Source organism: Haplochromis burtoni, unplaced genomic scaffold, assembly GCF_018398535.1.
Source record: "Haplochromis burtoni strain Fernald_Lab_line unplaced genomic scaffold, NCSU_Asbu1 Contig_149, whole genome shotgun sequence".
NCBI classification, from domain to species: domain Eukaryota; kingdom Metazoa; phylum Chordata; class Actinopteri; order Cichliformes; family Cichlidae; genus Haplochromis; species Haplochromis burtoni.
In genome coordinates, this window is record NW_024582510.1 from 785704 (window position 1) to 813619 (window position 27916).

General features: G+C 41.4%; 1 protein-coding gene across 11 annotated transcripts in view; it reads left to right on the forward strand.

Moving 5' to 3' along the window:
- The window catches only part of map7d1b (MAP7 domain containing 1b), a 49949-nt gene that overhangs the window by 14076 nt on the left and 7957 nt on the right, over positions 1-27916 (forward strand). Inside the window, exons 2-11 of one of the 11 annotated variants that reach the window (XM_005938740.3) lie at positions 6051-6269; positions 11321-11389; positions 11606-11626; positions 14190-14353; positions 16353-16461; positions 17230-17334; positions 23753-23878; positions 25943-26094; positions 26971-27113; positions 27585-27838. In XM_005938740.3, the coding sequence (XP_005938802.1) occupies positions 6051-6269; positions 11321-11389; positions 11606-11626; positions 14190-14353; positions 16353-16461; positions 17230-17334; positions 23753-23878; positions 25943-26094; positions 26971-27113; positions 27585-27838 (1362 nt within the window). The remainder of the gene's footprint in view (positions 1-6050; positions 6270-11320; positions 11390-11605; positions 11627-14189; positions 14354-16352; positions 16462-17229; positions 17335-23752; positions 23879-25942; positions 26095-26970; positions 27114-27584; positions 27839-27916) is intronic. The other 10 variants (XM_005938741.3, XM_005938743.3, XM_014338889.2 and 7 more) reach the window with 10 other exon arrangements.

Sequence of the window (27916 nt, forward strand, 5' to 3'; positions counted from 1 at the left end):
AACATAAGTGTCCATATGCATGGATTTCGTCTTTCTCTTATTTACATTTGAAGGATAATCATCCTGCACCAGGCGTGTTTCCTGGAATTTTTCAGTGAGGTGGCACATGGCGGGTCCAAACAAGTTGAAATTTCAATGTGGTATAAGAAGAAGAAGTCATTTTCATGTGCACAGACCCCCATAAACTAGCATTAGGACACATAGCTGTCCCACTGAAACATATCATTTAACTACAAGGGTTAGGGGAGCACCTCGGGCCCTAGTTTTGACCACACTCCTGTCCAATACCCCATGGAAATAACCTTCACTAAAATCAGTGACCTAGAAGCTTCTACGGTCAGTTTTTAGCCTTCTTTTCTCTTTTTCCATGTATGCCAAATGATCTTTTAGTGGTTACTGTTTGCGGTGTATCCATAGATGTTCAGGCAGCTATTGTAGTAAAATGTAATAATGAAGAAAACAATAAGATGTTATGATTTTTAGGCAACTTCTGAAACATTTAGAAGCATTTTCATTCTCAAACCTTTAAGCACACGTATGGGTGATTATGAGCATGAGGGATGAAGAGATCATTAGAAAGCATAAAGAAATATGATTTCCACCAATCTGCTACCATTGCTGACTACCTGACATTTACTGTACCTTTCCTTCACCCCGGTGTGGGCAGACAGCTCCATTTTATTTACCGTTTATCCAATTAAGGGTCATGGGAGGAGCTGGAGCCTGTCCCAGCTGTCACACGGTGGACACATTAGCTTGCATTTGATAAATGGTGATTCTGCAGAGCACAAAGCCTTTTCAGACACTTTGTTGAAGCTCAAATCATTTAATAATGACAAGTGAGTCATCTCTACTCTCTTTTGTCCACTGATTAAAGTCTTGTACAGATTTAGCTGGTGGCAGCTACACAAACCTTAACACTAATAAACATTGTCTAGTTTTGCAGGATTTATTACAAAAGAGGTATGAAAAAGTTCTAGAGTTAATTCTTCCCTGAGATTTCAGATGGTAGTCCCATCAGAAAGCAAAATCCAGCTCCTCTCCTTTCACTGCTGTCAGAGATATATAGAAACAGCCACACCCATGCTGCACTTAAAGTAATGAGTACTCTCAGTCAGATCTGCAGCAGAAGCCAGTCCTCTGCCATAGCTGCTCTCTGTTTTGCCATTTTTGCTGTGCAGATTCTTGCCGTGGCACTCTGTGATAATCTACAGATGCAGTACAATTTATTTAAGACTAGATTTTCCTCCAGGAAAAACTGGAAAATACTTTATCTGAGTTTTCCTGGAACTGTGTGTAAGAGCCCTAAAAGAAAGAAAAACAGGCATTTGATCATGAGATTAGAAAAATTGACATGTAAGTGAAGCACTCAGCTGTTTTTAGTGCTGTCCTGCATGGCTGGATTTAGTTTAGATCCTTTATAGACTTTTTAGGTAACCAGGCAATGAAAAGGATTCATGGTTGGGGTAATCCCTTGGTAACCCTGCACCAGTAGCAGTACACAATACTTTAAATAAAGATATCAGACTAATCTACTATGTGTTCTGTGCTAATTGAGTAATGTGTCCGAGTAACACACATTTAGTCAGCCCAAGTTTGCAAGTGGCCCCTGCAGACGCCTCCATGTTTCATGCGTCATATCTTTGTATCGCTGTGCTGTTTTTCACACATCCTTTCACATTGGTGCTCTCTTTTGCCTTTTTCTTTGAGTCAGCGCTTCTTCTTCAGTCAGGAGGTGTTCATTGATTTTTATGGATTTATTGATGAAAAGCGATTTTGAATTAGCAGTTTTTCACGACCTACCTGCACGTCCAACTCACTTCTGCAGTTATAGGTCCACAGAGCATTGCTCCTTGTTAGTTTGCTTCATAGTAGAGATGGTGACTTCCTGTTGGCACACATGAATGAGCCTAAATAAAAGAATCATTCAGCTTCCCTAAACTTTACAAGTTACTGGGACAGATGGAATAAATTCTGATCATAAAGAAAAGCTTATAACAGAAAGTAAACCATTCTCCTTTTTACAATCCTCTCCAATAACCACGTTAGGTCACACTGATACAGCAGTAGCTTACAAAGGTAACATCAAACTGTATTGAATAAGACTTAAGACCAGCAGTTGAAACAATAGATTTACCAGGAATGTGTTTACTTGGAGTCATAGAGTGAGGAAGCAGTAGGCTTGTTTTACCTGAGACCTTTAAGTGTCTTAGGCCTCAGTCACACCGACCGGTTGTCAGTACTGAGTGTTTGAGTGGTTGCCGGAGGTAAAAGTCTTCTTGTGATTGCTTTGGTGACTAAGAGATGTCTGTAGTTTGCATAGAAAATGCTGACTTCTGCAAAAACTTGCCATTTGCTTCCCTGAGTTCTGGCAAAACTTGAAAATCTGTGATGCAAAGCAGAAGAAGAGAACATTCCCCTCAAGAGTAAAAGTTGTGTCTTACTGGGCTTGACGTATATTCCAGTTGTAATATTTGCAGAAGCATCTACTGAAATGAGTCCCCAGCTGTCTGCAGAAACTGTGAATGACCCTAGACTTACAGTGCAGTTAATGCATACAGTTATATATATGCAGTTTCTCCGGTGACTATCTTTTGAAGCTCCTAGCACCTGCAGTTTAGTGTTTTTCCCATCAATATTTTAAATTCCAGGAATCCTGGCTTCTTTTTTAGCTATATAAGGCTGTTAAACTCTTTCAGTTCAAGTCAGCCACACTTATAATCTCCTCGTGGAAGGAGGAGCACTGCAATCCTCTTTTTGCCAAATCCTAATCCTTTTTTTCAACATCGAGTAGTAGCATTGCTGCCCTGTTTCAACATGATCCTGCATCCTTTTTCTTACAGTTGCTTCCTTATCTAAACACACAGGGGGCTTAATTCACATCCCATTATTCCCCCATTAGTATTCTGTGCTGTACTGTGCATTAAGGCCTTTGGTGAATACTGTGGGGATAGCTGGAGACGAGCCCAGTGTTAATCTGTGATTTATGTGGTTCGGTGAGCGTTTGGACCGGCCTGATGAGAGCGTCATGCTCCATCTGCCCATTGTTGGCTGACTTGAGTGGAGAGCTGCCCTCAAGCCTCTAGCCTCTCATCTTCCTGCTTCACTCTGTCTCAGCTCCTGTCTCATTATTCCTCTTCTCCTCAAGTCCACCTCCATTGTGACAAAAACAGCCCACTGCACTGTTTCCCATTGTCCTCCAGCTCTCCTTTCTCTATAAATCTTTCTTCTCAACCTCCACATGTCCTTGTAGAAGAGCACAAAATGTACCTTCTTCCTGCACCGCCATGCGTCACTGCCGCTCTGTGCACAGTGTCACCGATTCCTCCAGCGTGACACACAGGGAAGGAGGGACAAGCAGCTACTGAGCAGATCACAGCGACAGCATCAGCAAGCCGCCCAGTGTGGACAGTCAGAGCAGGGATTTCAACAGGATGATGGGTCAGTTATGATCTTCATGACCCGACTGAGAATATTAGTCATTTTTAGAAACAACATAAAACACTGTTTGGTTGGGTTGTAACTAGAAATATTTCTGTTTGTTTTGTTTAAATTATTGATTTTACGGAGGTGTCTATCCAGAGAGGGAGGAACGGGGAGTACAGCAGAGCCTGTAAAGCCAGTGAAAACAGCTGTATAATCACTGAGGCGTCTGACTTTGCAGACATTTAACAGGCTACACTACAAAGTGTGACGTGGAGTTTGAGAGATGTTGGTGTTGAACGGTCTGTGAGGATCTTGTGCTGCTTCTACATGGGATTGATGAGAAAACAACTAAACAAAATACCTCTCTCAGTCCAACACAGAGTCATCCGAAGGATACTTTAAATCCTTTTCATGTTATCTGCATTCCCAACGAGGTGACACTTTACATTGTCAGGTATGGATCTTGCAATTAAGATTGAAACCCAAAGATTTAGTGCTCTGCTATAAGAAGTCACTTGGTGACAGTGGGGAAGAAAAACTCTGTTCTTACAGGAAGAGATCAGCAGAACCAGGCGCGGGGAGGGGAAACCATGAGCTCGGACTGGTGAAGAGACAAAAGAAAAGCCTAGAGAGATGACGAACATCAAACAGGACAAAACTACAGAGGGAGAGGACAGAGCAGTTAATGGCTCACAAATGCATCAGAGCTCAATCTGGGACAAAGATAAAAAGATTTTTTATATTTCAAAATTCTTCAAAACATGTTTTTTTTTTTTTTTCATTTTTCTTAATTTGACATAACAAATTTAAAAAAATAAAGAAAAACTACTAATTCTGATACTAGCAGCAGAAATAGCAAATGGGCTGGTTATTATACTGCTTTTCTGCTCTGCTCGATATACAACATATACAACATGCCTTATTTACACATTCACACACATTCATACAAACAGTTTTTTCTATGTCTAAGTGCTTTCAGTCTTACAGTCACACTCTGATGACGGCATCAGGAGCAACTCAGGTTTCAGTGTGTTGTAGAATGATGCAGCCAGGGATCAAACCTTCCGATTAGTAGAAAGACAAGGATGTTATGGTCTGCAGTGGTTGGCTGGAATTTCCATAAGGCTCCTGAACCTACCTGGGATCCGCCCCTGGGCAGGGCCACCTCCAGCTCCTACACACCTGGAGCCAATGGCAGTCAATCAAGCCAGGGGGATTTAAGCCACATGTTGCTGCGCATTCACCGCCAGTTCGTCATCAACCTATTTGCTGGATTCATCTTGGCTCACGCGCTACCTCCGGACTCAGGATACAAAAGCAATCGTTTTAAAAATCACTCTGTGCCTCAACTGCCTGCCCTCCTGCAATCACACTCCATCTGAAGAACCCGGATCTCAGGTCAGCCTTGCCACGCCACTCAGCTCCCTGGATTCTCGTCACTCCCCTCTCAACACTCTGTGTCCCCTACTGCAATGTGACCGTTGCCTGCTCAGCTCCACTCTGCATCTCAGGCCCCGTTCCCTCGCCCTAGCCACGTTTCCCAGGCCACGCCACGTCAGACTCTACGTCTTATTGTTTTTTGTCCTTGCTATGTTTCTAGCGCTTAAGCCTAGAAACGTAGCCTAATAAAATATTGTTAAACTATCTGCTCTCTCTCCTCTGGGTTTCTCTGGGTTTCTGCGCCTCAGTACAGACCACTCGGTCCCGTGACAAACGATGTGTTTCCACCTGGTTTCCTAGGTTTCCAGTCTAAATGCAAATAACATTTAATTTCAGTGAAACAAAACCCAGAGCAGCTGTGGTTCGGGGGTAGAGCGGATCATCTGAAGGTCGGTGGTCTGCATGGTGAAGTATCCTTGCAAGAGATACTGCTACGTAAATCCAAGGACTTTTACTGCTTACTGTTGTGAAAAGCAGGGAAATAAAATGCACCTAAATTATCGCGCAAACTCTTTGAACAGTAACACGTTTCTGTGTAAGCCCTGAAAGTGTATAGTTAGAAGTATTAGAGTCTCAGATGAAGTCGAGAAACTTGCCGAGCCCCAAACCGGAGTGAGATCATCGTTTTCTGTGGCTCCGTGGGGATATTCAGCCTGATTTGGTATTAATTACTCCCGTGATTATAACTGTGCAAACATTTTCTTTATTTTAGGGAAGCAAGTTGAAGCAGACTTACACAACCATCTCTAATGTTTTCCTCTCTGTCTTAGCCTCCAAGCCTCATTATTAATGTGTGTGGTGGTGTCTTTAAAAGGTTTAATCTCCACGCTGTGGCTCACCTGCTGCTCCTGTGTTTATTAGTGTTGACAGGAGACTTTTTACCTCTTTTGCACTGAAGCCATCGGGGACTAAATGCAGGATTTTTTCTAATGAAGCTGAAGTGTTGCGTTAATGAAGCTGTCGAGGGCTTCACGGGTTCTAAGGAGGTAGATGGAAAGCTTTTACTGGAAGTCTCACCTCAGAGATTGCACAGTAATGATGACTGACATGACAGCAGGATATCACGTATTTGACAAAAAGCAGCAGTGACAGCATGAGGAGATTCATGTGCAGAGGTTTTTGGGATAATTACACGCTAATAAGCATCACAACTTTATGTTGTTTTTCTCCTTTGTGTGTTGCAGCTCTGCCCCTGCAGACAGACTCCCAGTCCATCCAGAATGGGGACAAATCTTTGGGGAAAGACCTCCTGACTCCAGAGGACTCAGCCGTCTCAGACCTTTCTCCCAAAACAGACTCCAGCTCCAAAACAGAGACCCCCGTTAAGACAGATGCCTCCTCCAAGACAGACGCTCGGCCATCCACGCCTGGCTCAAGCAGCAGCAGCCCTCAGCCCAAGAAAGGTAGACTGAGCTGTCTGGAGCCTTGTTTGTGGCAGCGAGGACAGAGAGTCAGTCTCAGTTTAGCAACTGAGGGGACTTTTATGGCTCTACACTGAAGATGTAAATGGAAAGGAGGTCAAAGAGAGACGGGAATGATGTACAGCAAGGTGGCGGTTTTGTGGACTGTGTACAGAAAAATGTACTTTATACAAGACGACCTTCTAGTGTTACAGGCCCTGGTTTTAGTCTCTGTGATTTTAGTGGTTTTGGAGTATTTGAGTTCTTCTTAAGATTTTTGTAGGGGTTTGATTATATCTAGATTGAGGTTTTGTTTCTTCTTTTGATTTCATTTTCATCCTGGTAAGCTTGGCTACTATTACTTGTGCTATTTGACTATTTGAGCTGCAGTCTTTAGGAAGTATTTAGCAAGTTTTGCCCCTTTTTATTTTAATCTCTTCATTATTATAACAGTGAGTCTGATTTCTTGTATTACTGTTTTTTTTTTAAAGTTTTACTTACTTTTGGGTTTTCTGCTAATGAGTTTGTTTTGTGACCCTGTGTTTTGGGTCATGTTTTGGTATCTCGAGTTTAGTTTATGGTTCCTGTCTAGTTTGCATAGTTTTGAAAACCCGTTATGATGGTTTATTGTTCTAGTGTTTGTGTTCTTGGTCTTTATTTAGACAAAGACACTTCTTTAGACAAAGAAGATAATGACAAGAGATGATAGCGACTTATGAGCCTGCTGTGAGCGGGTCCAGTGGTTTCCAGTGGCTGGTTTTAAGCTTTTTAGCCTAAAAGCAATGATGTACAGATGATGTCTTTAAGTTACTTCAGAGTGGTATGAGCCCTCACAACTAACAAATATAGAAGAGCAGGCTGTAATTCTCCCTTCACAGTACATGGATAACACTTAAACTGTGAATTATCTTTAAAAAGAAGAGAAGAAGTGGTAAAAGCATATCTGTGGGGGTGATGGGATCACCACTGCTGACTGCCCACTTCCTTCAAAGGAGTCAACTGAGGTGAGACACCAAAAACCACAGAAACAATTGTTTTTGGTGTGTAAACAACTAAACAATAGTTCTAGACAGAGTCCAACAAACAAGGTAACAAAAGCCTTTTTGTATTTGTTCCAAAGTTGGATCAGACTGAAAGTTTTTCTCTTGATTAACTGTGACTTCATAAATGATGAGAGGTGGTTAACATAAATTTAAGGAAAAATTGTCACTGAAAATGGGGAGGCTGCAGAGTTTGTCCTTCAGCTTCCTTAAAGTCAGAGTCTCCTGAGCTCCTGCCTCTGTGGACGTATCGTTGCTTGTTTGTTTTAGACATAAAGAGGAATTCCAGTGATTTTACACATCAAAGGCGGTTTTCGGGTCTTCTGAGAGCGCTGCTGCTCATGTGAAAAAAAGTTGTTTAAAGCGTTTTGTGTCTCCAGAGGGAGCTGCATGAAGTCTGCCTCTGAAGCTGGTGTTGTACAGGCACAAAGAAGGGAGACCTCTGTAGTCTGCTGCATTAGCTGCTTGTGGCATAAATCAAAGGCTGCCAGGTCTGTAAAGCTGTTGTCCCACGTGCACTTTGGCTCTTAATTTTTCAAGAACTTACCTGAAAGATGGTGAGAACAGAAATGTCCAATGGACTGAGATCGCACGTTAGCTGGTCTTTAATCTGCTCTAACCAGATCCCTCACTCACAGTTAATCTATATGTCAGAATATTACAAAGTAAGAAGTGTTGACTTCTGTTTACTGCAAAACCACGCAGTATTTGAAGTACCGCAACCACCGTTGAAGCAGACAGCTTCCTGCTAATTTGAGTTGTGAAAAATATATTTACCTTTTCAAGAAATTGTGTGCATGTGCACACGATTGTGTGCTAAGCGGCAATCAAAAATAGCCCAGTACTTAGAGGCGATATCAAAAGAGCAACAGAGCACATTTCAGAGTGTCTGTGTGTTCATGTAGAGTCAGTTTTGTAGGACTTGGATGTAAATAAATTCTTTCATTTTAAATATATGTGACATATATTATTGGAGATGCATGAATATCTACAATTTAGACTTTAAAATGAAAGTCTCATGCAGTCTGTCCATGCAGTGGACCTGCCAACCCTGCCTGACACATCTGACCCTGTTCATGTCGCATGGTGAGTAATGTACGACGAGATAATGTGTCTCGCTTTGCAGCCCACTGAGAGTCAGATGGTTTTGCGCCTTCTGTTATTCACATGAAGATCGTTGCTGGAGTATTTTTAGCCCATCCCACACACGTTGAACAGTTAATGCGAGAACTATTGTGCTTTTTTACAAAGTACAACCAAGATCTGAGATTAACGCTCTTTTCTCCAGCCCTTTGTGGGAGAAACTCAGCTCACAGGCTTTCAGGACACAGCATCAAGCAAATAGGACATTATGACCATTTAGTGCAGTTTATACTCGCTATGAAGCCTCTGCAGATCCACCTTTACCCCTCAAAGCACACTTGCACATGCTCCTTACACAGTTTCAAGGTGAATGTCATTGATCTGTGGAAAAACAGGCCGCATTTGGGGTGCTTATTATTACAGTCGAACCCCAATTTCAGGCAGTGCCATTTAAGTGCGAGGTCAGAACTGCTTTAATATAGTGTTAAAATGACAAATAAAAATGAGTTAGAGCTTCAGCATTAGCAGAACTGAACCCTTTTCTTCGCCTGCTGTGAGGCTTTTATTAGTTGTTAAAACAGGAGTCAGCATTTTCTCTCTGCGTCGGCTGTGGGGTTCATTTGTTTTCTGATCGAGACCGGCTCTTCATGTTCATCGTTCACTGCAGAGAGTGGACTATTCATGCTATCCGTTTTTCTCATGTGTGGACATTCACATGCTTTCTATTCTAATGGAAGTTTCACTCTGTTAGTGAGCCATTCCCACAGGACAGCTGGTCGTGGATGAAAGCCGAGTTGTTATTTGTTGTGGGGATGTGGAGTACAGTATGGGGTGGAGGTGGCGATGCATTAAGTGACGTCTCGGCGATACGAGACCTGCAGGCTCACTCTGGAGATTCGCTCTTCTCTGTTCTTATTACGCCTGCATACAGCTATGTAGGATGCTCTCTGCAAGGTGGTGTTGGGGGGGGGGTTGCCATGGAGATGGGCTGAAGTGGTGCTAGGTCCTCTGTGATTGGTTTAGAAGACGTAGCATACATATTGCATAGCACAGAGACGAACCACAAAAGGAGACGGGATCGGCGAGCACCCCAGGAGTCCCGTTTTTTTTCAGGAGCTCTTCAGTCACGGCCTCTCGGAGTCAGAGAGAGCTACGCAAATCCTCACGTTACACCAAAGTGTATCAAGATTCAGGCTAATTACTGCTTCAGATGAGCGTGTCTGAACAGCAAATCACACACGGGAGTTTAAATGTTGACCTTGAAACTCAATCACCTCCTTTTTAGATGTTAAATATTCCCAACATTGTTCAGAATTTATTCTAAAAATCATCATACAGCACAAGATTGAGAGAAACTGCTCTTAAATCTGGTGTTACTGCAGGGGATAGTCATGGATCACCTGGCATACTGCAGCAGGTTGAAGACGCTGTATCTGGGGCAGTTATTGTTTTTGGGCTCTGTACAGAAACCTTATCTCATCTATTTCACTGACCCTCAGTAGATCTGTGTCCGTGATATTCTGGGCATATTCTTTTATAGAGATGCTATAAAAAGAGGAGCTGCGGCAGTCAAAGCATCCTGAGCTTAAATCTGTTCTGAAACAGCAAACTTGGAGGGAAATGTGTAACTTTTAGGGAAAAATAAGGTTTTTAAAACCTAATTTCTGTCAGATTTGACTGCTTCAGCAGTTCAACAGGAGTGATTATGTCTGAGTGATCAATGAAATTAAAGTTAAATGAGATAATGCTTCATAAAAGCTTCCTAAATGCTTTTCAACATGAGTGATGAGACTTGTTTTGGTTTGACTTTCTATTTTTCTGGTTACAATGCTTTCTAGAATAAATTTCAGATTTTCATAGATTTTCATAGTGGAGAAGTACGACACAACAACAATCAAGCTCTTTCCTTTTTTGACAGTAAGGCCTGAATTATGCTTCAGCTTTAAATCTATATTGTAACTAAGGGCAACACTGTAACCTTCCACTTAACCTGACCTGCACCTCCTGAGAAATGTAACCACATGTCAGGTCTGCACGACTTTAATAGCGTGGAAGGTTGTGGTGTAAGGTCAAGAGGGGTTTCCAGTTCTGTCATAAGTTTGGACAGAAAGTCTAAATTAAGCTTTACCGTAGGTTGTTCTCTGCTCTCCATACCAGAGGATTGTTGATTCACTCTCAGTATCAGCTCCTATCATTTGAAACTGGGCCACTGCTTGATTAATTGATCAATTGATTGGTTAATTTTCTACATGTCTTGGGTGTACTGCGTGAACAGGAGTAGCTTGAGCTCAAGTGCTGAACATCGAGTGGAGGAAGCGTGACATCCAAACTATTTCTTTATCTTATAAATCTGTAACATAGTAAGAGAAAGCGCATTAAAATAAGTAAATACATGTTTCTTTTGGTGTTGTTTTAAAAATAAGTTGGGTTTTTTTATATCACAATCATCATTACGACTCTCAGGATGGCTTTTTAGAAAACAGGTTTCTCATATACTCAAATAAAGTCCATGAGTTGCAAGAATTGTGCCATTTAGTTTGGGTCTGCTTGGGGTTAATAACTCATGACTTTCTTCACACAGTAGGCCAAATGCTGTTTTCTGGGATTCAGATTTTAGCCATTTCAAAGCTGAGACTTCGTAGCAGTAATCAGCTTTTTTCACTATAGCTCTGCCTCTGAAGCTGATGTATATATACTGTAGTATTATACACACAAAATCATAGTAATACTACAATTTTTAGTATGTAGGAAACCAAAAATGTTTTCCTGCTCTCTTAAGTCTTGAGTCTACTTCTCACATACCAGAAAATGATCAATAACTCTGCAATCTTTTAGCTTATTGTTTATAAGTTTAGTGAAGATGAGATGATAAATACAACTTGATGTGAAAATATGCATGTGTTTGTGAAGTAATTCTTTTCTCCCTTACAGACTCAGTGAGCTCGGAGCAAAGACAGAAGCTTGCGAAGGAGCGGAGGGAGGAAAGAGCCAGATACATCGGTAAGAAATGAGAAAGCGGATATAAAACACGATGGACTCAGCTGTCAGCTCCAGAAACCACTGCTACTGGATGCATGAAGCAGGGATTTCTTGTAACCAACTTAATGTGTCGACATCTTTTATCTTTTGTATCCCTCTTTGTGAATCTGTCACTCTGCTCTGAAGTGACTGACGGTTATTGACGTCTCTTATTGTTTCTTCCTGCATGGCGCTCAGAACAGCAAACTCAGCTGCAAGGTAAGGGGCTTCACTAAAAGCTTTCGCAGCAGTCATGCCATGTGGGAGTAATCAGCATCATTATGTGGATCCTTTTTCCTTTCTGCCGTGCCCGTTCTTCTCCCCTCCATCACCGATCGCTTTGGTTATCTGTCGCCGCCACTCGGTGGAAACTTTTGAACTCCGTGATCGGTCTGCAGCCTCATTTTTGGTTTAAATGTATCTGCTCCTATCATGTTTGAATCTATTTTGGCTTTTGTGTTTTGCATTCCCACCCAGCGTGCATGCTCCACACCTATAATTTGGGTTTTACTTTGTGGCTGCAGCATGAAACTTCTCCTTATAAAAACACAGAGGCCGGTCCAAACACATGAGAAGCGGAGGACGTCTCCGAAGCGCAGGCGGCCAATCGGAGCAGAGCTTAGTGGGCGTTTCCCAGCAGAGACGTCCCATAGAGCCCAAGGCAGTTGGCGTAAAAAATGAGCAGTCATTACCATAAACTGAGGCCTCGCAGACAGATTAGATTTAATTACTGCTTCCATTAGTATCAGTTATGTGGTCATGCTGCAGCAGTTAAAGTTAAACGTCGCTGCCTTTTTATCGAGAATATGCCAGGTTCAGATACTCGGAGCTAAGTTTCGTTTTCAGCCGTCTGCCCCTGCGCGTAATTATGTGGCAGTGTTCTTCAGTGTAGAGCCTGCAGTTTGTTGCACGCAGTATGCAGGTGATGCCTTATATATGACAGCTTGTTATGTAACTGCAACTGTGCTCTAGATATTTCGTGCAGAGATGAGCATGTGAAAGCAAGTTCCGAAGCGTTAACCTGACATATTTTTCAGTCCTGTTATGGATAATTAGATTTTTTCAGGAATGGGATTTAAGGAGGAGTGAAGACGTCTTTCTCGCTGTTGATGAAGTGCAGACGTGTGCGTGTCGTTGGCTCATTAGCGAAGATGAGCCGCAGAAAACCGAACTAAATATAAAACACGCATTTGTGTCAGACCATTGCTGCATCCTTGCATAGCTTAGTGCAGTTTTCCTGTTGCTGGTTAACTCATAAACAAAGACATTTCATGCCGTTCCTTCAGCTGGATCCAGCCTGTAACCCTCCCGCATCTTCACCCATACTTACCCGTCCATCTTTTTTTCATTCTTTTCATATAAAGTATGATATGGAAGCTGATTGAAGACGAGTAAGTGCTGCGTAAGATGAAGGCTCTTAAATTGAGAAACGACTGATTGCAGTCTGATCGTTACCCGGAGAAATGAGCCACAGCAGTGTGTGTGTGCACAGAAAAACTGGCATATGCTGGAGGGTGCTGTAAAAGACAGCAGGGAACTTCAGCTTATTTACTGTTATCAGGATTAAAGTGTAATGAACACAGTGTCTTCCGTCTGTTTTACCCGTTTTGTTTGGGTGCTGCTGTTAGAGGCCTTTAAAGATCTTTAGCTGATTATATGCTATTACAAATAAAGAACTGACTTTCAATAACAGGCATAAATTACATTTTCTTTTCCAAAATAACATTTGAAATAATATATTAATGATACGCTGGCGTCTAATGCTTATGCTTTAGCCAGGCATGAGGCACAGCTCCAGGGATTTTGGTCCAGACTGAAATATTATGACAACAGATGGATGGATTGCCATGATATTATCTCCCAGAGAATACCTTTTATAATTGTGGTGATTCCCCTCTTCTCCCTCTTGCACCAAACGCAGACAAATCTTTCAGGTTACTGGTAAAACATCTCCACAGAGTTTGTACACAGAAATCTGTGGTTCCCTCAGGATGAACTTTAATAACTTTATCAAGCTTTTTATCTGGCACCCTCACAGCTTCAGACGCCTGCAGAATTAATCAGTCTTAGCTCTATTTCATGTTAAGCACTAAGCAGCAAAAATTAGCATTCTAACCCACCAAATAACAAACATACGATAATCAATGGTAAAATGCATTATCCATAAATGTTCTGAAAGAGTTAAAATCACTGTAAACCCACAAAGCACCTTTTTAAAGTGGACTTCTTATGCTTTTCCTTATTTTCTGTCATATAAAGTTATACTGATGGAGTGTTGGATGCTCATATTAATCATGGCCGAAGATTCAAATAATGAGGTCAGCATATGTAGAAGGAGCCCAAAGCTCAAGCTTAAGACAGTTTTTCTAGTCTTGGCTGTGTTGTCAGTGAGAGCACTTTTTCTTTAGCCCCACCCACATACTGTCCAAAACGTCAGCCAATCAGAAGAAAGCTGGCTTAAAACTCGAGGAGCTAGCGCAGTTTGTTTCAGACAGATTATGAACAGAGGGTTTGAACCAAGACTCAAAAAATGATACATTTAGACTATTTTTAAACTGTAATTAATGCAACTGCTTGAGTCCAAGAGTAAAAAAGTTTAAGCCATAAAAGGTCATAGTAGCTCCCCTTTAAGGTGCCAAATAAGGAAAAGGGAGTCATTTGTTTATATAGCAGTAATTCACAGCATTGCAGAAGCAGCTAACACGTGAGACCTAAATAAACTGTTTCAAACTGATATTGTTTTTTGTAAATAATTCTCTTTCTTTCTGTGGTGACCCTGCAGCTGCAAAGAAGGCTCAGTGGCTGCAGAAGGAGGAGAAGGCCCGGCGTCTGAGGGAGAATCAGCTGGAGGACCGCAGGAGGAAGCTGGAAGAGCAGCGGCTGAAGGCGGAGAAACGTCGAGCGCTGCTGGAGGAGAAACAGAGACAGAAGCTAGAAAAGAACAAGGTGAAAAACTCAAGCTTCCCATTTATCTGTTTGGTTCTTAAAGTTGACGTCTGAATCGTCCAAAAATAGACTCTGTTACAAACACTGCATATTTGAACCCTTTCATGTTATTTTTTAGGTTGATTTTGATGATTATCACTCAGCTGTTGGAAGAAGCAACCAATACTAAAACATAATATTTATGTCCAGTCACAGAATAAGTTTCTGCTCTGCTTAAATTGAGCGCTAAGTAGGGTAAGGGAGTGTTTATGTAACTAAAACACTCTGCTGTACACAGTTTTTAGTATTCGGTGATTTCCCCTGGGACTTCAGATTGATAAATTTTACTATCTGACTGTGGAAAAACTGCTTTGTTGGATAACAGCATCATACAGCAGTAACTAGTCGTGTTGCCATCACAGAGAGGATGCCAAGCATTCAGCAAACAAGCTGCACATAAGTGTTGCGTGGACAAATTAATTGCTGACATCATAAAAATATTCCCATTATGTAACTAATGAGCTTCAGGGCCTTTTTACACTTGATCCAGTTAGGTTTGGCTTCACATTGCAATTATGCAAGTGCACTAAGGAACCCTACGTGACATCTAAGCCTCCTGTCTTCCTTGCATACGTTGGCTGCATCTCATTATACTTTTGTGACCTCATTTACCATGCTTTTGCATGCTATCATTTTGAATAGATTAAAATAAATGAAGAGATTCACTTTTTACAGGTTTACACACTGCTGCTGTGATTTAGCCTCTTTCATTCTACCTGAAAATCCCTGTTAGGGGATCCTACTACACTCATTTAAAGCTCCTTATTACTTTCAGAGTGGCTTTGTGTGACTCAAAATTCAAAATGATCCTTATTTACTTTAAACTGGCCCTAGTTGTAGCTCCCAATTACATCCACTGTCTAAAACTAGCAGTTTAAGCTATATTTCCCCTGCCTTTAAACCAGGTTTATTTTGATTGGCTGCTGCTGCCAAATGGAAGGTTTTAACATCAGGTGGGTGGGGCTTCTGGGCTCACACTCAAAGTGCAAGAGATTATCATATTAAAGATATCTACTCTAACTGACGTCACATCGGGCCAAGAGTAGAAAGAAACAGTGATTAGCTCGTAGTTTTAACCTTTGGACATGTTTTAAAAGACTGTGCAGCATTAGTATAGTATACAGACAAGTGACCAATTGCCACGTGACATTAACTTGTCCACTCTTTTGGACATGTGACAATCATGGTGACAATATAGGAGGATCAAGTGAATAAGACCCCAGCCTCACAGACATACAGACCCGTCAGTAACGCCATTGTACCCGCCTGCTGCTAGTGGAAAATTGTTGGCAAAAAACATTGTGATTAGCTTGGTTGTTAGCATTTTGCTGCAATCATAGCTTGAATTGAACTCATGGACTTGCTGTTCGGAAACTGAAAAGTGTGATACAAACTGGAAATGGAGACCGTTTGCCTTCAAAGTAAAAGTTTAAAACATGTTGGCCACAGGGCTGAGGCACAGCTTTTACTTTGAAGGAGAACCTTATCCACTTCCAGTTTCCTTTGCACTTTTCTCAAGTTGTACTTATGCTGGGCTAGTAATTACCTATTAATTCTTACCAGCAGGTGTCAGACTCTATAACACAGTTAAACATCCTTTTGGTTATCGAACACATCAGCTTGTTTGTTCTCTGCACATTTTATACAGAGTACTGTGCATTTTATACATGTCTCCATACAATATTCCTATACATATTTCTGTACATTGTTACCTGTATATACGAACTTAGGTTGCTTATGTATATAGGACCACCTTGTGTCTTCCTTTTATATTTTATATTCCCCTTGCTATAAGAGCTGTGTAAAACCCAAATTTCTCATCTGTGGCATAATAAAGGTCTATTCTATTCTATTCTATTCTATTCTATTCTAATAATTAAGCTGTTAAGCTGTCATTTCCGGTGCATATTTACTATAAAGATGTCATAGTTTAACACTGACTGTGTGTTTCTTCATATAGGAGAAATATGAGGCAGCTATCAAGAGATCGACCAAGAAGACTTGGGCCGAGATCCGCCAGCAGAGGTGGTCCTGGGCAGGCGGACTAAACCAGACCTCCCGCAGAGAGAGTGAGTTTCAGATTAACCTAAACTATAATTATAATGATAATAATAATAGTAATACAAGCACATATGTATGATTTTCTCTCTGTTAACTCAAGTCTTTGTGCTGCACAGACTTGTGACTCACTGCTTCAGCTGATGCAACTCAAGGAAATAGCTCATGAAGGGTTTGCTGTCACAAGGGTGGGGTACCAGAGGCAGATGACCTACCCAGTAATTTATGATTATACCACTCGTAATTCCTCACTGTTGTTTGGGTAAAAATCAGTCCTGAGCGTCACAGTTGTTCATTTAAACTCAGAAAGACGAGCTTGAAGGTAGCCGTCACGCTCACGTTTCATTAGATCAGAAGTGTGAAGTGTGTTTTTTCAGGGAGTTTTCAAACTTCTGTTAATGCCGTGTGACGGGGTGGTGCTGAGGTCAGCACAGTTACCTCTCCTCCAAAGTGTGAAAGGCCCTGATTGTGTGTGGAAACGTGAGTGATATTTTAGTTTTGGTAGCAGGAAGAAAGCTCGAGGTATTTACTCTGAAATGTGACTTCTAACTACACCCCCCCTCCCACACTTTCCCCCAAATTTCCTCCCCATTTCCCTCCAAATCTGACTCCAGATTAGATGATAGTGAGTCTAATCTCAGAAAACGGTGAGTCCCTGTTCACAGCTGCATGTTCCAACCAAAGCAGCCCCGTCTCTTGTCAGCCCTAAGCTGGGGCCGCCGCCTGCACCCCGGCCGCCTTGTGAACAGTTGTTGTCTGTTGCGTTCTCTCCGGTGCAGGCAGATGCTCGGCCTCCACGGTCAACTTGCCGAGACAGGTGGACCCTGTCATTAACAACAGGCTGTCCAAGTCCTCTGCCACGCTCTGGAACTCCCCCAACAGAAGTAAGGACGACCCGACGTCAGTGTCCACCAGGCTTCCTCTTCCCTCTCCCTTTCCCTTCCAGTTCATCCCCCTCCTTTTCCACCTTCCCCTTCTCCTCTTACCCTAATCTGGTTTTGTTTTATTATAACTGTCGTCTCTGGTGGCCTGCCTGCCTGCCTGTGCTTGGTGACTGGTCATTTACCACCTACTCCCTCCTCTTAATCACGCTCTCGGTCTCGTGTGCATCGTGTTTTTTTTTTTAAACTTTTTTCTTTAATTTCAGTTGGTGGCTTGTCATTGATTTGAGTCTCCTCTGCATTTTTGATCAGCCTCCCTTTCACCTTGACATCACTGAGCCATATTTTGTGGTATATTTTGGTGTTTCATAGGCTTATAAGTTCACATCTTGTCACCTCCTTTTTGGTTGTCCCCTCCACTGTACTGTTGGTGGTTGGCTGTGCTGGTGGTGGTGGTGATGGTGATGGTATAGGTGGAAGGTATAGTGTGATTGTTGCAAGTGAATCAAGTTTAGCAACTAAATGCAAATATATATTTTTATGCTGCCTTAAACTATACAATATTGGATTGTTTTCTTTGGTTTTACATGTTTATCGATGTAATGGCTCAGTCACACTAGAGTAAAAAAGGACAGAAACGTCATCGCGACTAAGAAACATCAGTAGTGGTCCAGGGAATCTGCAAGTAGTTTTGATCTCAAGGGTTTGACAGTAATAAACACAGACAGATTGCCAAAACATTGCAATCAATCTGTGCTGATGAGTGCTAATTAGCTGGGATGCATCTCTTTGCAATAGAGGGCGTTACTCAACTGGTTGTATTCTGATTATATGAGTGTAAACAAGCAAGGTTGCTGTGCACCCATGTCATTTAAATCGCCATCCAGCAGCAACAACTATTTGTAGAGGAACTTCTGTTTCAAGCCTGTAAGGTTATGGCTGGACTCTCACCATAAGTAGATACTGTGAATTTCTGTGTATGCTGACAGCAACAGCTTTGCAGCTAATGGCAACAGATTTGTTCATAATCACTGAATTGTTACAAACAGATAGCACATAACTGCTAGCTTGACTCTATTCAATCACAAGCTGGTAGGAGACTAATATCAGACTGACGCTGTTTTATTTGTTTTATCGCACCAAAAGCCACTTTGATGATGGCATCTGACTGCAAGACTAAAGCAAATGTTTCAAAGGCAACAAGCTCACAGGGTTAATAGTTTTGGTCATGCCACAGTCTCCGGCCATTATTTTCCCTGCACAATCTGATATCCCTGTGTTGGTGTTATTCTTTTATCATCATAATAATGTTCATCCAGGATCAACATTGCCATGACCAATGATGGTGTCTGAGCATTTAGTTTAGCATTAGCCAAAATTTTTGAATGACCAAAATGAACTAAAACCAAGCTGAACGTTTGTTTTAGAAGAGTTTTATATAGACAAATGCATTTTTCCCTTTTCCCCACATTGAAAAGCTATGACATCACCAATGTGATTAATCTGTTACAATTTTGATCCTGGACAGACGTTATTATAACGATGCAGCTACAACACCAGCACGCAGATATCAGATACAGATTTTTGACTGTAGTATAAGACATTTTCTTACTTTTAGGTTTATGTGAAGATACTTTTCAAGTATATATTACATCATTCCTCTTGTTCAAACAGTGCATAAAATTAAGCAACAAGCCCTACAGTTAAAATAAGAAACTCATCATGAAACTGTGCGAGCTAGCTCTGTAAGGTTCAACAACAAGTTGAAAGTTTTTCCTCCAAGATCGTGTTTATGCTTAGAAGTGGATTTTCTAATTTCCTGAATTGTTGGTATAACTTAAATAGGCGTTAGCATGATTATTTCTACACCGTGTGTGGACTGTGCACATAAGTCAAGCTAAACAGCAACATCAGCATGCTAACATGCTCCCAATGCTAACACGCAGACTTTTAGCATATATAAAATTCCCTTAGTTTACTGTGTTAGCATGCTGGCATGTTTTTATTAGTACTTAACACAAGGTTTTGCTTCAGAGGGAAAATGATAAAATGGAGTACTTGGAAGCATAGCCATCAACCTGAGTTAGTATGACAGTTTCACTGTAGCTCATCAGTAACATGAAAAAGCTACTCAAGTATTACTATCATTGCTGTTAATTACATTGTTGTTGTCACGCACAACTTGACAGATCTAGGTTTGCTATATATATATTTATATAAAGCTCTTGCATATTGTCTCAGACTTATATCCGTTATATGTGTACTCAGCTGAGATTTCAGAGACCTTTTACTATAAACAAGCCACATTCACGCCGCCGCCAACCCCTCCAGCATCAAAATGCAAACTTTTTTCACTCTTTAAAAGCAAAAAATAATCATAGACACAAATTAGTAAATTAAAACAAATTGCCACCAGAATTTGATGAAAATGCACAACAGATTTGGATTTTTCTTTTTTTGCCTTTATCCATTTGTTAAATTTGAAACATTGCTGTAGGTAATATTTTTTCATTCCATTAAAATAATATTTCAAATATCTGAAACTTTTGTTTGAGGTTGTAGAAAAGTATAAGATGATTTTAGCATGCCACGTAACAAATATATAAAAATATTTCACTAAAAATTCTTCTAAAAACTGGATTTTCAGGCCAATTGTAATTGTCTTTCGATTATTTAAGGAGTTAGTTAATAATAACAAGAAATGTTATTTTACAAGAACTGAATAATTTCAGGTAAATGCTGACAATTAGAAATTTAATCATAATAATAAATAGAAGTAGTCGCTTTAAGATATTTTTCAGCTTGTAACAAACTGAGCAGTTGTCTTTTTGTCAGCAGTACAATAGTATGTCTAAATTGCTCTATCAGACTTCTTTTATCAATCTCCCGAGTTCCCACATACACACACTTAAGCGACACTGTCTTCATCTCATTTCGTCACGCCTCATGACGTGTTATTATTGATCGTATCACCCACGGTGCAATCACCAGCTCGGTTATCGGCTCGCTCACGAACACAATACAGATTCAGATTTTGTGCTTGATCATCACTAATACAGACACTCCGATACTGCAGGCACATGAAAGGACGGTCGATAGCAGAGCTGCTGTCTCTGGGCCAGTTTGTAGAGGGTGGCGGGATGGTGACGTTTACAGATGCAGGTACCTCGAGGTGAACGGTCGATCAGCAGGCGGCAGCTCAGCCTCCCTTTGCCGCATTGGAGAAGGAAGAGGAGGAGGGAAAACACTGTTGCTTAGCAACAGGAGGTAGTCGGGTTATCAGTTTGTCATAAAACATGCTGTGAGAAGGATCTGTCCTGTGTGCAGCAGAGGTGACTGCCTTTACGGTGGAGGTTTAAGAGTGGCGGCATCTTAAATGAGTCGTAGCAGCTCTGATCACACAGACCCTCGTGTACATGTGGTGTTTGTCTGTAGGTGAGGTGTCTCACACTCTGGCTGGTGTGTGTCGTTAAAACAGAGGAATGAAAAGAATCTGAACTTCATCGTCACACATGGACGCTTCTATAAAAAGCATGTTGTTGGTTAAAATTACCGGACAACAGACAGGAAGTCGCCAAAAACCCGACCGGCTGTCGTAAATTGACGGACGTCACAGCGAGACTCTGTCTGTCTGTGGGGTTTTGGACCAAACAGTGAAAGCAAGACTGTGAAACTCATTTTAGATCCTGGGTGTGATGTGCAGCCTAATTTCATCTCGAGTGGACCGAACCTAAAAGCGTTTGCTTAAATCTTTAATTTTTTCCCAGTTTTTGTAACAGTAGCCAAAAAAGCTTAAATTAAAGTTACCACTTTTTACATTTAAACAACTGACAACAGAAAGTATTTCACCCAGCTTTTCTTATTTAATAATGAACCACAACAACAACTTCTCTATATCTAAAAATACTTTTAACCTTTCAGACATTTCCACTGTTGAGTATTCGGGTTGGCATCACCACAAAAGGCTTACCATGTTTTTTTTACCATTATTGAAAAGTAACAGTAACTAAGGGGTTTACTCCAGTTTTCACACTTAAATGACACAGTTTGCTGAGCTGTTTTTGGCCCCCGGTCTGCATGTTTGACACCAGTACGTGATGTTATTGAGACAATAACAATATCGAATTACCAAGTGATGCTGGTAGAAGTGAAAGTACGAGTTCTGCTTTCTTCTGTCATTTGTTAAATGTGGCATCATGTTTTTAAGGCTGTGGTTTTACTTCAGTTTCTTTTAGTTTAATAATACTATTCACAGAAAGTTCTCTGGAAAAACAGCTGAGTTTAAGCCAGGGAAAATACAGAGTATATTCATCTTTTATTTATTGTGGAAAAACTACTTAAAGCTTAGCTCCAGGAAAAACAGATACATTTACCACACTCGTGGCAAACGAGCACAAGCTTAATGCTTCGTCCTGCTTCTTTACATTTCTCACCTGACCCTGACGAGAGTCTAGTTTCCTCTCAGACCTCTTTAATTAGCAGCAGCATGCTGAAAAAATAAATGTTCTAGAGTTCTACATTTTGGTACAGTGTAATAATATGTGTTAGTCATTTAGATAAATACTAAAAATACATTGTTTTTCTTACAATATGCTGCATGGATTAGAAAGAAAACCATCTAAGAAGCAAGGAGGGCTAAATGTTAAAATGTTAACATTAATAGTAGAAATTGTCATTATGTAACTGATTAGATAATTAGATTGTTGTTATTGGTGCTTTAACGCCACACTGTTTACTGCTTTAAATATTGTAAATCATCATTATCTATAATCTATAAATCATTAAAAATGTTGTATTCAATGTTTGCTGTTTTAGTTTCAGCGTATACATACACCGCCCAGTTTTACTTTGTTCTGTATGTATTAAAATGCACACCCAGTTATCTGTATACGTCTTTATCGTCAAACCTTGACTCAAACCACGTGTACGTGCGCTCCTGTGAGTGCCATTTATTCTTTCTTTCTCCCACCCTTTATTACAATCTGTTGGATTATATCCTCCTGTTGTTGCACACTGACCCTTTATCACATGAGACTCGCTAAAGAAGCACGCAGAGCCATGTTCAGGTCGGAGGAGTGCGTTTGTGCTTGCAGGACAAACAGCACAGAACCCAGAAAACTCTGAGGGCTCTTAGCAGTTAGTGTGGGGTCGTGTAAATGGCCAAAGTGGGTCTTACCTGATTTTGTTTTTGAGTGGTAAGTCGTAAAAATGAACTGGGGACACTCCTCTGTGTGTGTGGGTTTTGTTTTTTTTAATATTTGATGTCTTTGTGCACAACATGTTCAGGCGTTCATCCTGTACGACTTCTCTTCAGTGTTGAGTCTCATCATGTCTGAAAGGCAGGCTGGAGTTTGACCAAACATTTCTCAGCAGCAGTAAGACTCACTGGATGAGTTAAACCTCAGCGGTCAGAGCTAAAGAAGCACTGAGCTCAGGAGTCTGGGGATTTCCTATTTTTCCTATTGTTCACAAATCCCATGAATAAACTGCTTTATGGGGCTCCATTGTTGCTCAAAATCTCCGTGACATGCAGTTTTTTTTACCGTCAGAGTGCTGCCACAAACTATTCCCTCCAGAACACCAAATGAGTATTAATCCGCTGTTGAAAATAGTTCCTACAGTTGCTCTATTTCTTCCTGTTGAAGTTTTACCTTTAAATCATATATTAATTCTTAGGCCTCCAGTTTATCCATTATTATCTACTCTTTGGAGAACGTTCTCTGATTGGCTGCCTGTTGCAAACCAAAGGTTTGAACAGCAGGTGGGTGGGGCTTCTGCACTCGCTTATAGGTGTGTGTGCAGGTGATCGTGTAAATAATATGCCTGTTTGATATCATACAGAGCTTTTGACTCACAGGATGCTGGGAACCAAACCCCAACAAAAAGAACAGATTTTATTGTACAAAGCGATTTGGAATAAAGTATTTATAAATCAAATAAAAATTGAATTTTAATCATATTTAATTTCTTGGTTCCACCTGCTGATATTCGAATCAACCAGTGAGCGTTGATGCTTCCCAGAAATGTTTCCGTAGCTGAGCGTGCATTCAGGTGCAGGTGGAAACTCGTGTAAAATCCTGTGGACTAATCTGCATTTTATTCCTGTCTGAGAATTCAAACCCTGAAGACACAAACACATTGACGGTCTGAGGGTTTGTCTGGCTAAATAAACACACGATGAAGGTGTTTATTTACAGGTGTTTACATCATAACCAGGTAACATTTCCTCATCCGGCTTCATGTGTGTGTTTTCGTGAGGTTTTCAGCAGCACACGAATGCAGCATAAAAACTCCACTCTGCATCGGATGTAGAGAGGGTGTGTGAGTGTGCGTGAAAGTGTAAAGTGGGAGGTTTTTTAGTGTGTAAGAGGAGTATCTGCTGTAACACTAACTCGACACTGACAGCGCCCTCTTGTGTCAGCCCGCAGCCTGCGCCTCAGCCCGTGGGAGAGCCGGATCGTGGAGCGGCTCATGACGCCGACGCTGTCCTTCCTGGCCCGCAGCCGCAGCGCCGCCACCCTCCTCAACAACAGCGACTCTCGTGAGTGTAAGACACCTGCTATACCTTTCTACCCTTACTCTGCTTTACCTCTGCTCCTGTGCACACACGTCTTATTGTCTGTAGTGATTTTTTTCATTCCTTTCATAAAAGGGAAAGAGTTTGTTTGCTGTGAATCAAACAAAACGGAATAAGATCCTAATCTTCCCCCGTTCTTTTTATCCTTTGTGGAGCATGTGGTATGTTTGTCCTAAACTGTGCTTTGGTTTACTTCGTGGTACATTTATGCCGAGTTCTACACAATATCATCACAAAAACTTCTCAATCTGAATGATACAGACAGAAAAATGAACGATGATGAGGTCGTAAATCCCTTCATGTCAACCAGTGCCAACAAAACACAAAGCTGTTAGATTGTTTTTAATCCTTGCCATAGCTTGGAGTGTGAGGAAGTGTGGACCCGAATGCAGAGACCCAGGGAGGCAGCGTTCAGAACAAACTGGTAGTAAATCAAAACATAAAAGTTCCATCAAAAGTCCAGAAGCAACAAACAGGACGCGATGGATAATTTTAAAAAAAGCTCACCCTCCTTAGAGCTGTTACGAAGTGAAGAACCCCATCAGGGATGTATGGGAGAGATGTGTGCAGCTCGTTTCACGGAAGGTCAACCCAGAGCCTGAGGTGACAGTGGGTGAAGATTTTGCCCCAAGGAAAATGCTCCTTATGGCGATACATGTCCAGCAATCCAGGCAAATACTACATAATCTGATTTGATATGAATACGAGCTATGCATGGAATTGAAAACATGGGTTAAAATTGACCCATAACACCACAGATGTTACTATACAGTAGTTCATGATATTAAAGTAAAAAATAAATAGAACAAATTTATTTTAGAGAGCTCTATTCTGATACTTCTCAGTAAAAAGAAGTTAACATAACAACTTTTTATAGATATTTTAGATATTTCCTGTGAGATTCCAATTACCATTTTGTTAGATTGAGAACGAGAGGTATGCTGTAAAGAAGGCTCTGGGGGGGCAAAAGAAAAATACTAAAAGCAGCCTTTTCATGGATAAAAGACCCGTTACAAACCAACCCATTAACATAAGAGATAGTAATAGTTTTGTAAGTAGGTACTTAAACAAAGTGAAGTAAAAAGCAAACTCGCCTCTCTTGCGATATTTATGTGACTGCCAGTATCTGTCACTTGTTGCATAATTGTTTATTTAGTTTGTTTGTCCCTTTTTTTTCTGCCCAGTAACATGACATGAGAGCCAAGCTACGATTGGTTGGAGATCAACATTAATTTATGATGTAACATTCACCTAATCAGACACAGTGACAGAAAAGATATATTCTGTGATCTGAACCTGACATTTATTGTTTTCTTTCTGGAGCTTTTGGTCACACAGTTTGGTCCACAGGGTTTTGGACAGAGACAGTTTGTAATTTCCCCTCTGTACACCACCGAAGTCAAACAACCAGGATATGATCCTTCTATTTAAACATAAGTGAGTTTTTCTACGTACTTTTGAACCTCTGGAAATGAAGGACTACTTATAAAAATGGCAGTAATTGCTTGACAGTTAGTTTTATTAAATGTCTTTAATTAAAGCTGAAAGTCTGCACTTGGCTCACATCTGGGTTGGTTGATTTAAAGTCCACTGACTTGGTGTACAGATGCAAAACTACCAAACATGTGTCATTGTTCAAAACCTTCTGGAAGACATGAGCTTTAAGACATGACCTCCATCATCTGTGCATTTCTATTACTTTTTCAGAATTTTGTTCTATTTTTAAGTAAAACTCATATTCAGTGTTGATGAGGCGAAATGTAGCTCGAGCTAGTGTTGTCTTATAAAGTGCAAAGATGCTTTAATTAAATATAAAGCTACAATGGAAAGCAATAAAATTTGATTGTGTTTTGAGTGTGATCAGTCCGTCACCTTCAGCTCGGCTTCTGTCACTTTGTCGGTCAGCAGGGTCAGCATGTCGTGTTCGCCGTGTGGCCTCACCGTGGGGTTTTTACCACCCTGCATGGTGTGTGTTTGTATGTGTGTGTGACCTCGGCCCTGCTGCCGCTCTCTGCATGTTTGTTTGTCACTCAGACTCTCACCACTGCTCCCGTTCAGCCTCGGCCAGCCCGCTGAACGCCTGCTCCCATCATCACCCGCACCAGAACACCGCAGAGCGCTGGAGGGTCTCCTCGGCCAGCACGCCGGACATCACCCAGCGCCAACGCCGCCGAAACTCCACCCCGGTAGGAGAGCGTGATTAGGATTAAACAGTTTTTGAGTATATTATCATTTTCACTAAGTAGCCCTGATATCCTGCTATGGTAACAGAAATCTGCATCAGGATTAATCATATTCTAATCAATACTTCATATAAATAATTGTTGTGTGTTGTTCATCGTAACAAAACTGTCATAATGGACCAAAGTTTCAGATCAGGTCAGAGGTCACTAGTCATCATCTTCAGACAGAATTTTCCACTCTAGGATTCGAATGATGAGTGACAGGAGTGACAGCCCTATTATGGTCATCTCAGCCATAGAGGCCACACCCACCATCTGCTTAAACCTACTTGTGAGGGGCAGCCAGTCAGAAGGCAGTTGGCTTAAAGGGGGAGGAGCTAAAATAGCTTGTACAGAGTACACAGAGTAGTAAAAGTTTTAGTTAGTTTTCAGTGGAGTAAAATTAATTTTAAAGCTCCAGTTAATGCCATAAAAACAACAGCTAACGAGACATTTTATGTCCAGGAGGTGATTCGATGAATATGGATGGTAAATGAAGCCCAGAAATAACAAAACTTCCTTTTATAAAAACATCACTGGATGGTGCCAAAAATTACGTGCAGAGAAAACCTTGAATAACAAATCCAACTTAACAAATAACAAACAAACCCAAACAGGGGAAAGCAAATTGGAAAAAGGTGACTGAGGCTATTGTTGAGTCTTTCTACATCACACAGCATGAATCACACACAAACCTTATGAAAAGTATTATACCTAATAACATTCAGAAGACTGCAGCTATAATGAACTGGGTTTCATATTCCAGCTCCAGCAGGCTTTAAATTACACGATTATATAATAAGGTAAAAACTGGTTATTTGTCTCATCTCTTCCTTCAAGGTGGATAAAAAGAAGAAAGAGAAGAAGGACAAAGAGCGAGAGAATGAAAAAGAGAAGAGCGCTCTCACAAAAGAGAAAGTGCAGAAGAAAAGACAGACGGCATCGCCTACGACCACGATCCAGAGATCCAGGCCAGAGACCAGGTATCGCAGCAGATTACCTGCTTTACATCAGATGTGGTTTATTAAGCAAACGGTTAATTAACTCTGTGTTAATTTAGGCGAGAAGCTGGGAGATAGACTGCTTTAGCCTTGGAGCAGATTAATGTGTGGCAGATGGTCGAAGGTGGAGTAACCTAACGTTTAAAAGAGACGCTGCTGGACTCTAGCAGCAGGTCTGTTAGAGTGAGACTTGGAGTTCTCAGACAGAATCGGGTTTTCCTCCTGAATGATCACAGGAGGAAATGACGGCTCTCTGCAGAGATTCATGACGGCTGAATGTGGAGTTTCACATCGAGTCACTCCCAACTTCCACATGACCTAGTTTTGTTTTTTTATGTAGAGCGCTGGGAACCTTTTTACCTTTTCCTGCACTGATCTGAAATGTCGTTTCTCCCCTCTCTCTCATCTCTGGTACTCGTTCTGCTCATATTTCACCTCCTGTCTGCTCCTCAGCACCCTGAGGCCCAAAAACAGACCTCCGTCACCTGCCGCCCCCAAAAGTCGCCCCCTGTCCCCGCTGGTGCCAGCAACAGGTGCCGCGAAGACCGCCTCGGGCAAGAAAACGCCTCCTCCTCCCGGCATCAAGACCCGACCGAAACGGGCCCAGACGCCTGCCAGAGTGCAGCCCCAGGCGGTTTCTGCTGTCACCGTGGAAACGGGCCACGAACCCCAGCAGCCCGACACTTCAGAGGAGAAAAAGAGTGAGTGTGGGTATCACGCTGATGATGTCTGCGGCTTCAAGGTGACCTGGAGGTTTTGGCTGACATTCACCAAGCAGTAGTGTG